The 15,000-nt window shown below is 46.6% G+C and overlaps 1 protein-coding gene across 1 annotated transcript in view; it reads left to right on the top strand.

Annotated features, from left to right (window-relative positions):
* Window positions 1–222: 222 nt before the first annotated feature.
* Window positions 223–15,000, top strand: part of LOC135091963 (homeobox protein onecut-like) — a 220,116-nt gene continuing 205,338 nt past the window's right edge. The window contains exons 1-2 of the mRNA XM_063990033.1: window positions 223–2,222; window positions 2,264–2,885. Of these exons, the coding sequence (XP_063846103.1) occupies window positions 1,170–2,222; window positions 2,264–2,885 (1,675 nt within the window). The 5' untranslated portion in view covers window positions 223–1,169. The remainder of the gene's footprint in view (window positions 2,223–2,263; window positions 2,886–15,000) is intronic.

Raw genomic sequence — 15,000 nt, 5'->3', positions numbered from 1 at the left:
CTCCCCCCTTCCCTTCCTCCCTCACTCGCCATTCATCCGCTCATCCTCCTCTCTCACCCGCCGCGTGCTTTCATCCCCCCGCCACCCCCGCCTCGTCCCTCCCAGGCCTCCTTCACCCCCGGGGGAGCGAGAAGCTGTGGTGGTGGTGGCGTGTGGTCTGTGGTGGTGGTGGTTGTGGTGAGTGACGAGCAGGGCGTGGAGGGCGGCGTGCAGGTGTGGGACGTGGAGTGCCAGGTGTGGAGGGCACAGGTGTGGTGCTGGCGGAGGGGCGGCCCTGCAGGTGTCTCATTGACTGGTGACGGGGATGCGATTGACCTCCGGCCGCGCAGTCACCGTTGCTTCACGAGGCCAGCCTCTCTACTACGGCGGCGGCTCGCACCAGGGGAGCTGTGTGACCTGCCGCAGGGGGTGTTTGCCCCCGTGGGCCGTGCCTGGGGAGTGCCTAGTGCTTCGTGGAGTGTGTGTTGTCATCATAGTTGACGGAAATGCTATTGATCAGAAGAAAGGAAGTTATCGGGTAAGACAGGTGAGATCAATAGGGCCGCGCCATGTGCTCGCCCCACGTGGGTTTGTATACGTTCCGGCCCGCAGGAGAGGTGGCCGGCGGCCCAGGTGCTCCTCGGGGCCCCGCGGGGAGTGTGGCTACCGGGGGCGTCTCTCGCCGCTGCGCCGCTCCCTGCCATCTAAACACGCCGTAGGTCCAACAATGGCAGCCCCCAACGCCACTGGAATAGTGCCTCTCATTCCAGGCCTGGAACGGCCGGGCCGCGCGATGCCGGCTGCAGCTTTGCGAGGCAGGGCGCTGTGGCGGTGTTTTCAGTGGTGCCGGTGCTGTGGGCGCCACGCGGGGCCCAGCAAGGTGCTGACTGCTTCGTCTAGTGCTCGTCTCAACCATGAATAACACAGCAAAAGCTGCTTTTTGTGCATGTAAACAAAGAGTGCCTGGCCGAGCATCCCCGGCCGAGCTGCGTACTGGGGTGCGCGAAGTGTAACCATACAAACATGGACGTCTGTGGAAGGGCAAGTCTCGTGATTTTGTGAAAATTTAGTGACTTCTCGCTTGGCCAGGGCTCCGAGGGTGCGACCAGGATCGAGATTAAGGTATTGTTGTTAGTCTGGTGCAACCGCCGCGGTGCTGGAGGACGTGGCCACGCCGCTATAGAGAGGAGATGAGCGAGCCCGAGGCAGGCGAGGGGGCCGGGGCCGGGGGGGAGCGCGGCGAGAGTCCGGGGCTGGGCGGGTGCGGGGCTGCGGGTCCTCCAGCTGCTGACTCGCCCGCCGCCACCACGGCTGTCGCTGCCTCGCCACTCTGCTCATCACCACCGTCCCCAGCCCCAGAGCCCGACGACCCCTCGCCGACCCCCGAGCGCGCCTCAGTCGCGCGACACGTGCCCCCGCGCCCGGACCACCTCGCCCCCGCGCACCACCCGCCGCTCTCCCTCGCCACTCACCACCACAGCCCCGACCCCGACGATCCCGACGACGACCCCGACCTGCAGCCGCGCATCCTGCACACCCAGACGGTCGCCCTCCACCACCCGGAGGACGACTCGGAACTTTCGCCCTCGGCTCACGTGAACTACAAGGACGAGCCGCTCAGTGTTAGTGTTGTGCACGAGGACTCGCAGTTGGACTCCCATGACTCAGGTCTGCTGAGTCCCAGTGAACTTTCTCCCCGCGAAGGTCAGGTTAGTGTGCCCAGCATGATCGACGCGTCGGACTTCAGATCCCTCCAGCCGGAGCCCATCTACCAGAACTTGTCGTCGATGAACGGCCGCATGTCGCCGCCGGGGTTCTCGCCGTCGTCGGCCAGCAGCTACGCCACGCTGACGCCGCTGCAGCCGCTGCCGCCCATCAGCACGGTGTCGGACAAGTTTGCGTATGGCCACGCGGGCAACGTGTCGGGCAGCTTCACGGTGATGCAGAACAACGGCCTGGGCAACATGCTGTCCATGGGCTCGCCTTACCAGTACGACAAGCTGTCCATGTCCCCGCCGCACTACACCACCAACAACAGCCTGGGCCTCAACCTGGGCCACCAACACTCGCCCCTGTCGCCACACTCCTACCAGAATGGCCTGGCGTCCCCACAGAAGTCCCTCAGCCCCAACGGCTACGACTCCCCCTACACCAGGCAGGACATGAGCCGCACCACGCTGGCGGCGCCACAGTCCCCAACACTGTCGCCGCCCGTGTCCCCTTCACTCGCCGCCTCAAGCTTTTTCTAACTTCAGCGCGGCGCCCACGCCGACCCTCACCACCCGCCACCCTCAACATGAACGGCCTGTCCGGGGGCAGCGGGCTGGGCTCCCTCTCCCCGCAGGCAGTGTCTCCCCACAGTCCCAACTACAGCCCGCACCACCAGCTGCAAGTGCCGCCGTCACCGCCGCCCATCAAGCAGGAGCCCGCCGTGCACAGCGCGAGTCTGGGCTGCCAGCTGGCCAACATGACGCCGACCATGCCGACCACCATCTCCCAGAGTCCACCACACGCCCACATGGCCGTCACCATGGCCCAGCAGGCCATGGTTCCTGCGGCCCCCATGTCGGTGGCCACGGCCTCGGTGGGCGGCCCCCAAGTGCCCATGAAGACATCACAAATGGCAACCACGAGCGCGGGCAGCGTGGGCGCGGGAGCGGGCGAGGTGGAAGAAATCAACACCAAAGAACTGGCGCAGCGAATCTCTGCCGAACTGAAGCGGTACTCGATCCCGCAGGCCATCTTCGCCCAGCGTGTCCTGTGTCGGTCTCAGGGCACGCTGTCCGACCTGCTCAGGAACCCCAAGCCCTGGTCCAAGCTCAAATCTGGCCGCGAGACCTTCAGACGCATGTGGAAGTGGCTGCAGGAACCAGAATTCCAGCGGATGTCAGCCCTCAGATTAGCAGGTAAGTCCCGGGCTGCCGCGGCTGTCCTGGCTGGCCAGCTGTCGCCGCACCGCCCTCCCTCCCTCCCTTACCTTTCATATCACAACACACATCCCATTAATTTGACACGTGCTTCTCGTATTAAAGGGAAAAACTGATCCAAACTGTAACATATATGATAGTATTCATTTAATGCTGCAGCTGGAAACTTGTGAAATAACATGCAGAGCAACGGCGGCGGGGACGCGTCTGGGAAGGGAGGGAGCTGGGAGGGAGCGCCGCCCTGCAGGAAGCCTTTGTAGGACACCCATTGTGGGGTGCCGCGCGGCCCGCTCCGCCCGAGCGACTCCGACTCCCGCGTCACTGGTCGCCGTCCCTACCAGCCAGCCAGCCACTCAGCCAGGCAGGCAGGCAGGCAGGCGAGGCGAGGCGGGCGGGAGTTGCGATGAGGAAATATAAATGTACACTATTCGTAGTAAACACGAGCCCTTGGCATTTAAAACACAGCGGAGGCGAGGGACGGCTGGCGCCTCATGAATTAGACAGCGGCGGGTCGGCGCGGCTCGGGGACCACAACGCTGCCCCAGCCACCACTCCAAGGCCCGCGCCCACCGCACGCCTCCCGCCGCCTCCGCACCGTGCCCTCGCCCACGCCCGCCGCAGGGCCCGGCCCGGCGCCAGGCAGCGGGGCAGCGCGGCCAAATGAGGAGTATTTACCGCGGGAACACATCGCCGCCACCGAGACACTTCCGTTCCAATGACGCTGAAAATTGGCCAGCAAATTTCCCTAAAATATTGTCCTGTTTTATTGCCGTTGATCAGGCGAATGTTGAGTGTGTGTGTGTGTGTGTGTGTGTGTGTGTGTGTGTGTGTGTGTGTGTGTGTGTGCCGCGACTCCTCACCCCAGTCCACTAAGTTTTGTAACGAAGCATTTTCTTCTCAGACTGGAGTTAAGTGATTAGAGGGAGGGACAGTGAGGGGCGGGGCCGGGAGGGAGGCAAGAGGCAGGGACACACACAGACACAGAGACACGGGGAGAGAGGGGAGAGAGTTAGTGAGAACGTGGAGTAGAATATTTGTGTGAGTGTGTGAGTGTGTGTGTGTGATAGTAAGAAAGAAGGCAGGAGCGACAGGTACTGCTTATGTTTTTATTTTTTTTCTTAACTTACTGCGTGGTGCGTGTACCTGTGTGTATGTGTGTGTGTGTGTGTGTGTGTGTGCGTGCGCGTGCGTTGACAGCTCCAGCACGCGACGCTCACTTCCCTCCCTACCAAGCTCTACCTTCGCTCCCTTCTTTCCTTCCTCCGCCTCGCTTTTTCACCGGCCGCCTCACTCAGTCCTGATTTCAGACCATTATACACCTTGCTCCGGTATTTTTTATTCATTATTACTGCCTGTGTTAGCGAGGGAGACACACACACACACACACACACACACACACACACACACACACTCAGACAGGCACACAACTAACAGTTTCTTATTCTCTTGTAAAATTCTTATATTAAATTGACGAAATATTTTATAACTCATCTTTCTTCCCCATCTACTCTCTCTCTCTCTCTCTCTCTCTCTCTCTCTCTCTCTCTCTCTCTCTCCTCTCTCTCTCTCTCTCTCTCTCTCTCTCTCTCTCTCTCCCACGACCATATTACTACGAAACTGACAACTCCACTCTCCCTCTCTCCCTCTCCCTCCTCCCGCCCTTTCTCTCTCTCAATTTTTTTTTCTTTCTGTAGGGTCTTCCCGTTATGAATGCATGAGTAGTGGGCAGTATTTCTTTCCTTCCTCCTCTCGCTCTTCCCGCTCCTCTCGCTCTTCCTCCTCCCGCTCATTCGTTGTGTTACTTTGTTCTGTCCGTGTCCGCTCCGTTTTCGTTTGTTCCTGTCCGTTCACTTCCCGCGGCTGTAATTTCTGGCTCTCCGTTCTTCCCGGTTCGTTCTTCCCGTCTCTCAGTGAAGGTTTTTATTTATTTTATTTATTTATTTTTATTTGCTTGTTATTTTTTTCTTGTTTAGTTTGTTTCAATTTGTTTTTTCTCACCTTATCAAGAGAGAGAGAGAGAGAGAGAGAGAGAGAGAGAGAGAGAGAGAGAGAGAGAGAGAGAGAGAGAGAGAGAGAGAGAGGGAGAAAGATTATCTACCTCACTTTTTAAATAAGAAAATATTTTAGGTTACATTAGATTAGGCTCAAGTTAGGTTAGAGTAACAGTCATACCTGGTTTAGTTATTTGATTAGTTCAGGTGAGGTACTAGTGTTGTATGGTGAACTTAATGAGTGAGTATGCAGGGGATAATTGCGGTGAATATAATGAATGAAAAAGTTTCGTGAGGCATAAATGTGCGACTGTAGTGAGTGTTAGTGAGTCATATAGATAGCCATTTAATTAGTAAAGGGTGAAATATGGTGAATTATGAGTTTTAAATCAGGTATGGTGGTTGCAATGCGTGTCAATCAGTTGTAATGAATGTGTGGTGAACGAAATGAAGTGCCAAGTCAGATATAGTGAAATTATAGTGTCTTTTCCTGTTATGATGAATGAATGACGAACTAGATAAAGTGTTAAGTCAGATATAGTGAAGTCACAGTATTTTTTTTCCAGTTATGATGAATTAAATGAAGTGTTAAGTCAGATATGGTGAAAATGTGGTGTCTTTTCCTGTTATAATGAATGAATGACGAGCTGAATGAAGTGTCAAGTCAGATATGGTGAAGATATGGTGACTACAATGAATATCAGATCGAGTACGGTGAATATAAGTGATGAATTGGGGATGGGGAGGATACAGTGAAGGCAGAAGTAACACCGCCTCACCATCACTGCACCATACACTCTCCTCCACTACAAACTCTTAATAGAAACTGACAGTGAAAAATGAGAGAACAGGTAGGGATAGATGAAGTTGCGAAGAGGGAAAGCCAGTTAGAAAGAAAAGGAGGAGGAAGAAGAGGGAAGAGGAGAAGGAAGAGAAGGAAAATGAAAATGCGTATATAATTAAATCATAAAAAAAAGAAGGAGGAAGGAAGAAATGAGGGAGAAGTGATGAAACTAGATAAAAATAAAGACAAGTCACGTGAATATTGTAAAAGCCACACTGGTATATGAAAACCCAGCTTGTTTATAAGGAAAGCCAGCCATATGTAGAGTTAAGCCCCCCTCCCTCCTTTTTTTTTTTTTTTTTTTTTTTTTTTAGTTAATTTCGTGAAGTTGTGAAAGTTAGTAACAGGTTAGTAAAACATTCTTACACACACACACACACACACACACACACACACACACACACACACACACACGCACACGCACACGCACACGCACACGCACATATTGTTTTCTATTAATATCTCTCCTTTGTTTATTTTTTTATTATTATTTTTGGCGCATTGTTTCGGAAAATAAGATGATTGGTAGTTTTATTATTAGATTTAAGTGAGCACGTAAAGTTTATCTCCTTAACGGCTTTTTCTTTTATTTATTTTCTATTTTTTTTCTTTGTGTGTGTGTGTGTGTGTGTGATTTTTGTAGTAAGTCTTGTAGCGTGAGTGAGAGAATTTGTCAAGCCAGTTTGGTCAAGGTAGAACAGGTTAGAACAAGTTAGATACGTGTAAAGGTTTGGTTAATAGCACTTTTTCTTAATTTTTCTGTTTTTATTTATTTTTATTTATTTATTCATTTATTTATTTATTTATTTTTCTTTTTAGTAAGTCTGTTGTCACGTGAGAGAGAATTTGTCAAGTTAGAACAAGTCAGACACACGTAGAGGTTTAGTTAATGATACTTTTCCTTAATTTTTTCTGTTTTCAAGCTTTTTTTTTCAGTAAATCTATTGTTACCCGAGAGATTTTGTCAGGTTAGTCAGGTCATGTTAGAACAAGTCAGCCACGCTTGGAGGTCACTGATGGTGATGGAAAATGATGAACAGAAATATAACATGCCCAGTAACTTGACTTCTGACAGTGACTTTGTAGTGAAATAAGTGAAGTGGAAGTTAATCACGAACGTTACACATTGACAGAAGAAGAATTAGGAAGACAATGATGGAAGATACATTTCTCCTTATACTTTTTCCTCATTTCCAACCGTTCCACTGCCACACACAATACACAGCAGCAGGAAAAGAGAGACAGAGAAAACTTTTACCACCATATACAGTCGATGACAGTAAACATTAGATAAATAAATAAAAAGAAAGAAGGAAAGGAGAAAGAGCACAGTGCCATTTTTTTTTTTCAAGCACATACGAGAAAAAAAAAAAAAAGAGGAGAGTGAAGTTATAATTAATACATTTTGCCTCAACGTCCATCCACTGCAGCGTTTATTTACAGTTGACTGGTGAAAACGTATAATGAAAAATAGAATGTCAATGATAATAAAGTTGTTGATAAATGGATGAGAATAAAAAAGAAGCGTCTTAAGGGATATTTGTGATTCAGACTATGCGATATGGCAGTGAAAATTCAAGGAAGTTAAGTAGAGGAAGCCTGAACACAGATAGATAGATAGATAAACAGATAGATAGATAGATAGATAGATAAATAGATAGATAGTTATTAGCCACAAAAATACAACGCTTTCAATAAAAAAAAAAAGATTTCTTATATAAAACTGTATGGTCCAAAATATGAATCCTTAACACACACACACACACACACACACACACACACACACACACACAAAAGTACAAACTACACATGTGCGTGCTGAGTTGATGTTTTTTTACGTGTTTTTTTATGCTCCTGAGATTAAAAAAGAAAGAGTCGTAGAGAGAAGAGAGAGAGAAAAAAAAAAGAGAAAGAAAGAGAGAGAGAAAAAGGAGGAAGGCGAGAGAGGTAATTAGTATGCGAGGTGTAGGTTCAAATTCTATACTGAGCATCTTGCGGAGTGTTTCTTTATGAATATATTAAACGGTGCCAGTGCTTCCGTCCGTCTTGCGCACAGTAAATAAAAACACAAAACTGAAAATGAGGAAGAAGTTGATTTCCTCCCCAAAGATCAAGAAAATAGTAAGGTTTCTCTGCAAAATATGAGGGAGAAGTAAATTTCTCTCCAAAACCAATCAAGAAAAGTAGATTTGTCTTTAAAAATGTCAAGAAAAATGGATTTCTCTTCAAATATCAAGAAAAAAAGTAGAAATTCTTTTGAAAATCAAGAAAAAAAGTAGATTTTCTAGAGATTATTCCGCGAAAAATCAGGAAAATATAATCACCACCATAAAAAATATAAAATACTAAATTACCCTCCAGAAAATAAAAAAAAAATAGTTTTCTCCCCTTATATTTAAGAAAAGAGAAAATATACCCTCGAAAAATCAAGGAAAAGTAGATTTCTTTCCCCCATCATTGAGAAAAATACAATTCTCGCACGAAAAATAAAAAAAAAGAAATACCTGTAATTAAATAAAAGAGGTGAATAAAAAAAAGAAGAAAAAAAAAGACGAAATAAAAAAGAAAAGCATCATAAAGTGTCATTAAAACAAAACACGATAAAAGAATAAGAGAAAAAGAAGAAGGAAGAAAGAAAGAAAGGAAAAGTAAGTGAGGTAGAGTGTGTGAAAGCAGAGAAGGAATAAAAACAAGTAGAAAGGAAGGGAAAGGAAGAGTAAGGAGAGAAGGAAGTGAGGCAGAAACGAGTGTGAAATCATAAGAATAAACCGGAGGAGAAGAAAAGAAGAAGAAAGAAGAAGAGAGAACAGAAAACACGCATATAGTGAATGAATAAGGAAGGAGGAGAGGGAGAAGGGAGGAAGAAATGAGAGACAAATTATGAAACTAGATTAGAGAAGTAAACGGATAAGGGCGAAACGGAGAAGGAAGAAAAGAAGGAAAAAGAAAAGAAAAAAACAGTAAAACCAGAAAAAAGACACGAAGAAGAAGAAAAAGAGAGTAAGAAAGAAGGAAGAAGGAAGAAAAAGTGAAATCAGATTGTGTGACGACGAGTGATCGAGACTAGTGGAGAGCTGAAGTGAAGGAGAGGGAGAGAGGGAGAGAGGGAGGGAGTGAGAGAGAGGAACACGCAGGAGGGAGAGGGGAGGGAGAGTGAAAATGAGGGAGGCAAAGCAAGCAACGCACGCCACACTACTTCAACGACAACGAAAAAGCCAACGGGAGGAGAAGGAGAGAGTGAGAGGGAGACATAGAACTTCCCGCCGCTCTCGCCCTGACTCGCCGCTGCCTGACGTGATTAGCGGCGCGAGACGAGGAAGTGTAGCAGAGGCAGTTATGCTGGAGGGAACTGTGGGGATTATAAGGAACGCAGATGTGTGAGTGACGGGCTTACACTGAAATGAATGTACGGAAGGCAAATAACTGAATAAAAACGAGAGGAAAATAGAAAGATATATATACTGAGAACTAAGATGGTTGTCAGGAACGTAGATGTGTTAATGACGGGCATACACTAAAATGAACGTACAGGGACCAAATAACTGAATAAAAATGAGAAAAATGTGAAATATACTGAGAACTAAGGTGGCTGTCAGGAATATACAGTAGGGAATGGATAGACACAGTGCAGTATAGCGATAACTGACGTGGTAAAGAGAGACTTAGACTGAAATTAATGTATAGGGAGCAAAAATGACTGAAAATATAGAGAAAAGTAAAGGTATTATTAGGAATTTACACTTATTATGGACAGACACAGCACAGTATAGAATAAGTGACTTGGTGATGAGAGACTTACACTGAAATTAATGTACAGGGGCCAAATGACTGAATAAAACTAGGGAAATAGGAGAATATGCAGGAAACCACACTGGATGAGGGGACAGAGTATGATATAGAAAAGCAGCAACAATGACAAATCTAAAAGGAAGATGAAAATAAAGAGATAAAGGAACTGGGGACGAAAATAAAAGAAATATACATAAAAAATACAGTAAAATGATAGAAAAAGAAAAAAAATCAGAAGCAAAACAAATAAAAAAAATAAATGGGAGAAAAAAAAAATCAGATTAAGATAACAATCATAAACATCCATAAGGTACGAGACAAACAAAATACAGTAGAGAAAAAAGAAAACAACAACAACAACAACAACAACAACAACAACAACAACAACAACAACAAAAACATATCGAAACGTAACACTAAACAAGAATATAGAAACACAAACACAAAGGAATACAAAAAAAGTACAAAATAGCACTTTAACCCACTCGACACTTCACTGACCTTACTGTTCGTGTGTTTCGTGTGTTGTGTTTCTATGTTTCGTTATGATGCGTGTGTTCGTGACCGCCCCCCCTCCCCCCCGGCCTTCCTTCGTGAGTTGGGGCCGCGCGGTGAGCTGACGGGGACGCTGAAGGGGCGGGAGTGACGGGACGCGATGTGTGAGGAGGGAGGAAAGTGATTTTGAGGAAAGTGATGAAGTTTGTGTGTTCTTGTGTTTTTTCTGGGTGTTTTTTTTGGGGGGGATTTTAGTAATTTATTTTTGTAGGTGTTTTTTTTTTTATTATTAGTTATTATTATTTTTTTTCGTTAGATTTTATAGCTTTCGAAAAAAAAAATATATATAACTTAAGTACGTGTTTAATCTTTATTTGCTTTATTATTTTTCACTTTTTACTTATTAATTTTCTTTCGCTTCTAATTGTAAAATGTACGTAGATTATTATCATTATTATAACCATTTTATTTATTTATTTCCACTTTTTTCTCTTGCTTGTTTTATTTTGTTGGATTTCCAGCGAGGGACGAATAAGAGAAAGAAAAACTGACAAAATGAGACAAAAAAAAAAAAAAAGAAGAAAAAAGCTAAACTACTTGAATCAACATGCATATACAACTCATTAAGATTGTTGAACTGTTTACTTTAAAATTAACAACACTACTGTACGTTGTCTTCAAATACATCGCGCATTTCAAAGTATTTCATATTTATCTTTTCGTTAACTCTATGTACGTATTTATCTACTTGACTTTATTTCGTCTATCAAAACTCGAGAACTCATCCTATTTTAACTAACTTTATTACAACTGCCTTATTGATTATCTTAACTATTAATTTATGTCCATTTATCTAGTTGACTTTATTTCGTCTATCAAAACTCGAGAACTCAACTCGTATCTTAGCTAACTTTATTACAATTACCTTATATACAGTGAAGGAACAATGATCTTACACACACACGCACACACACACACCACAAGGAATCACAATCTAATCTCACTATAAAAAAAAATATATAAAAAGCTAGAAAGTACCAGAGAGAGAGAGAGAGAGAGAGAGAGAGAGAGAGAGAGAGAGAGAGAGAGAGAGAGAGAGAGAGAGAGAGAAGGGTTATTGTATTGAGGGAATCCATCTGAGGTGTGTGGTGGTGTGTGCTGTCATCCACTTCCTGTCTGCCTCTCTTTTATTACTTACCTGTCCAACTCTCACCTCTCTCACCTCTCACCTGGCTATTCTCACCTGCTATTGCCTTTTTTCCGTTCTTTTTTTCGTTTATTTTTATTTTTTCCGTTTTCTTTTTTTTTTTGTCTCTTTCCTCTCCCCTTGTTTGTTTTTTGTTATAAGTATTTTGCTTTGTTTTTTGTTCTTTTGTTTGTTTGTTTTTCTGTTTTTCGTGATATTTCTCTTTATTCTATCTCTTTTTTTTTTGTTGTTCATGGTATATATTATTTTCTCTAATTCTTTTCCTCCTCCTCCTCCTCCTCCTCCTCCTCCTCCTCCTCCTCCTCCTCCTCCTCCAGAATTTTAGGAGCGCCTCATTAACTGAAAAAATAATACATAATCTTTATTTCTTATTTTGGGGGAGCGTGTAACGGGGTGACGGGGTGATGGGGTGATGGGGTGAAGGGGTGACGGAGTGTAATTATGGCCACCCCCACCTGTGTTAGCAATAAGTGAAGTAATGGCACCCAGTTACACGGTTTTATATTGAAATTAAAGGATATTTCTTCTCTATGCAACTGAAACCAGCTTTGTACACGCTACTGGGCTGCGGGGTGAGGGGTGAGGGGTGAGGGGGAAGGGGGTGCATGCAGGTGGGCGCCAGGTGGGGGTGGGTGGTGTGGGTACATACATGCGGGTGGGTGGTGTGTGGGAGGGGGTATCAGTAAACAGGTTTGCTATGGGAGGGGTGAGTGTGGGGTGATGGGAGGGATGGGGTGTCAGGGGTGTCAGTTGGTCTTATGATATGGTTGAGGGGTCATGGGGGTGTAAAAATTTGGGGGTTGTTAGTTGAGTCATGACCTCTCTCACCCCTTCACCTCCTCACCCCCCTTCACCCCCCCCATTGCAGTACCTAATGCATTTAACAGTGGTAATTTCACACGCTTGGACTGTGGTTTGGAGGGTGGGGGAGGTGGCGTGTGGATGGGTGGAGGTGGGTGGGTGTGGAGGGGGAAGAGAAGTGAGTTGACGTGGCAGTGGAGGAGGTGGAGAAGTGGAGGAGAGGAGAGGTGAAGACAATGCATTAATACTGAATGTGGATTGAAATGTGGATTGTAATAATGTGAAGGCTTGAAAGGTGGAGGTAGTGGATGCTGCGGTGGAGGTGATGTGAAGTAGATGTGGATGCTGTTCCTTGATGGGCGAACGTTACAAGTGAGGGTGTGGCTACTGGAGGGTGGGAGAGGGGGGAGGGACAGGGAGTGGGGGGGGTAGTACCGTAGATCGTAAGTGATGTGAGAGAGAGAGAGAGAAAGAGAGAGAGAGAGAGAGAAGAGAGAGAGAGAGAGAGAGGGGGGGGGTTCGTGACCGTGAGGTAGAAGCAGGCAGGTGTCCACACACATGCTCCCCTCTCCCATCACCCCTCCCATCTCACCTCTCCCAACACACACACACACACACACACACACACACACACACACACACACACACACACACACACACACACACACACTGACATAGCCCTCCAGTACTCAGCCACAATGAATCACAAACACCAGAAGTCGTAGAGAGAGAGAGAGAGAGTCGTAGGCTAAGTGAGTGGTGTCAGTGTCGTTACGAAGCCGAAGTCGTGGCGGGGCGGTACGATTCGGACAGCAGCAGGTGGTGGCGGGGTGGCGGGGTGGCGGGTGGAGGGGAGTGGGGTGAGGGGTCTCCGTAAAATGTACGCAGCGTTGGGAGCCTGAGACAGTTAGCAATTGTTGTTTTTAGATGGAGTACTGATGCATGGAGTGTGGCGGAGGTGAGGTGACACTGCCCTGTGCACCCTCCACCCCTCACCCTGTCCCCCATCACCATACCAGTCCCTCCCTCCAGTCTCAGTCACTACAACATCTTTCTCACTCACTATTAGATCCTTCACTATCACGCCAGTCTAAGTCACAATCACGCTACCGTTCTGAGTCACGATTCTGAACACACACCTGGTCGTATCTTAATTAACCTGGTGTAACACATAACACGGAGCACAATGAGATGAATGAGTGTGCTTTATTTCACTAAGCAAAGACTAGATAAGACAGGGACCATATTCTGAAACACCCGTTACACATATCCACTAGTTTCAAAAGGCTACAGTACATGAAGTGACACGGGATTTTAAGGGCCCTTTTATGGTTCTAGTGACAGATTAACAAAATGTCTACATGATCAACAGGAGGAACACTCTTGACAACCCGGCTATTCATATCTGTGGCCTTGGAAAACGATCGCGGTAAGAGCAAAGCGTTTTCAGAATGTTAGGTTATATAGTTTGCAGTTTTAGTCAAGGTAGCGGAGCGGGCTGGAGCTACGTAGGGGCGGGGCTGTGGCGCGGTTTGGCGGGGCTTGGCGGGGCTTGGCTTGGGGCTTAGGGGTAGGCTGGGGAGGGAGTGTGCTTCCCCAGAGCGTAATTACACCCATAATTGCCCTCTCCTTAAGTCTGGGTAAGGGTGGAGAGAGAGAGAGAGAGAGGGAGAGGGAGAGGGAGAGAGAGAGCTGCTGTCCTTCTTAGCCAGGCCATGGGAGTAGGATCTGTAGGATAGCTTCAGGATATTAGATGAATCCTAGGCATTTCTGGGTCCTAATTTTTCACAGGCTGTAGTGGAAGTTCGGGTTTTCAAGGGAGTTTTCGTGATTCCAGTGGTAGTTTAACTTTATCTATGCATCTGTTTAATCACTTCATCCTGTCTGCTCCTTCTGCGATAGGCTGTAGTGAAAGTCATGGTTTTCAAGGGAGTTTTCGTGATTCCAGTAATAGTTCAGCAAGGTTTCTACATCAATGGAAAAAAAAAAAAAGCACTCTTGAGAACTTGACCAATCATCTCAGTGGCCTTTGAAAAAAATAAATAAATAAAAAATGAATCAGTCGTGAAGGAAGAAGGAAACTTTTAAGAACACGTATGAGTCATGTGTGTGTGTGTGTGTGTGTGTGTGTGTGTGTGTGTGTGTGTGTGTGTGTGTGTGTGTGTGTGTGTGTGTGTGTGTGTGCATGGACAAGACAAAAGACAAAAAAAAAAAAAAAAAAAAAACAAATAAACAAACAAAAGAAAAAAAAATACGATACGAGATGGATAGGTGTGCACACGCATCCCTACACACACACACACACACACACACACACACACACACACACACACACACACACACACACACACACACACACACGCACGCACGCACGCACGCACGCACGCACGCACACACACACATGCATATTCATCCGACAAATTCACCGTCCACTACACAGGTCATACTTTTTCCCCCCCGAGGATATTGCAGCGGAGAGAGGACACTGTCAGCGATAAGCAATATGGACCAGGTGCCGCCCAGGTGAAAATTCATTGTGTCAGGAAGTCTGTTACGCCGCGACCTGTCCCGCAGTGTTCTATTGGCCAGGTGATGTGATTCCTGGCCCCCGTCACCCCACCCCCTTGACACCCCTCGGATACCCCTCATACCCCCCTGTCCCATGTTCACTCCCCCGCTTCAGTTTCTCGCCCCTCTTATAACCAATCACTGCCTCTTTTCGCTTCTTTCTGTCACTTTTTTTTTCTTTTCTTAGTTTCTCTTATTTTTTCTTGTTTTTGTTTTTTTGTCACCATTTTCTCACTTCCTGATTCCTCTCTTCAGTCTCTCTTATCTCTCTTTTAACCAATCATTACCTCTTTTCATTTCTTTCTCTCACTTTTTTTTTCTCTCTCTCTCTTAGTTTCTCTTTTTTTTTTTTCCGTCTTCTCTCATCTCCCTCTCACTTCCTGACTCCCATCCCCCAGC

Source organism: Scylla paramamosain, chromosome 39 (assembly GCF_035594125.1).
Source record: "Scylla paramamosain isolate STU-SP2022 chromosome 39, ASM3559412v1, whole genome shotgun sequence".
NCBI classification, from domain to species: domain Eukaryota; kingdom Metazoa; phylum Arthropoda; class Malacostraca; order Decapoda; family Portunidae; genus Scylla; species Scylla paramamosain.
Note: the sequence above shows the minus strand (reverse complement) of the source record. Positions and strands in the feature narration are given on the sequence as shown.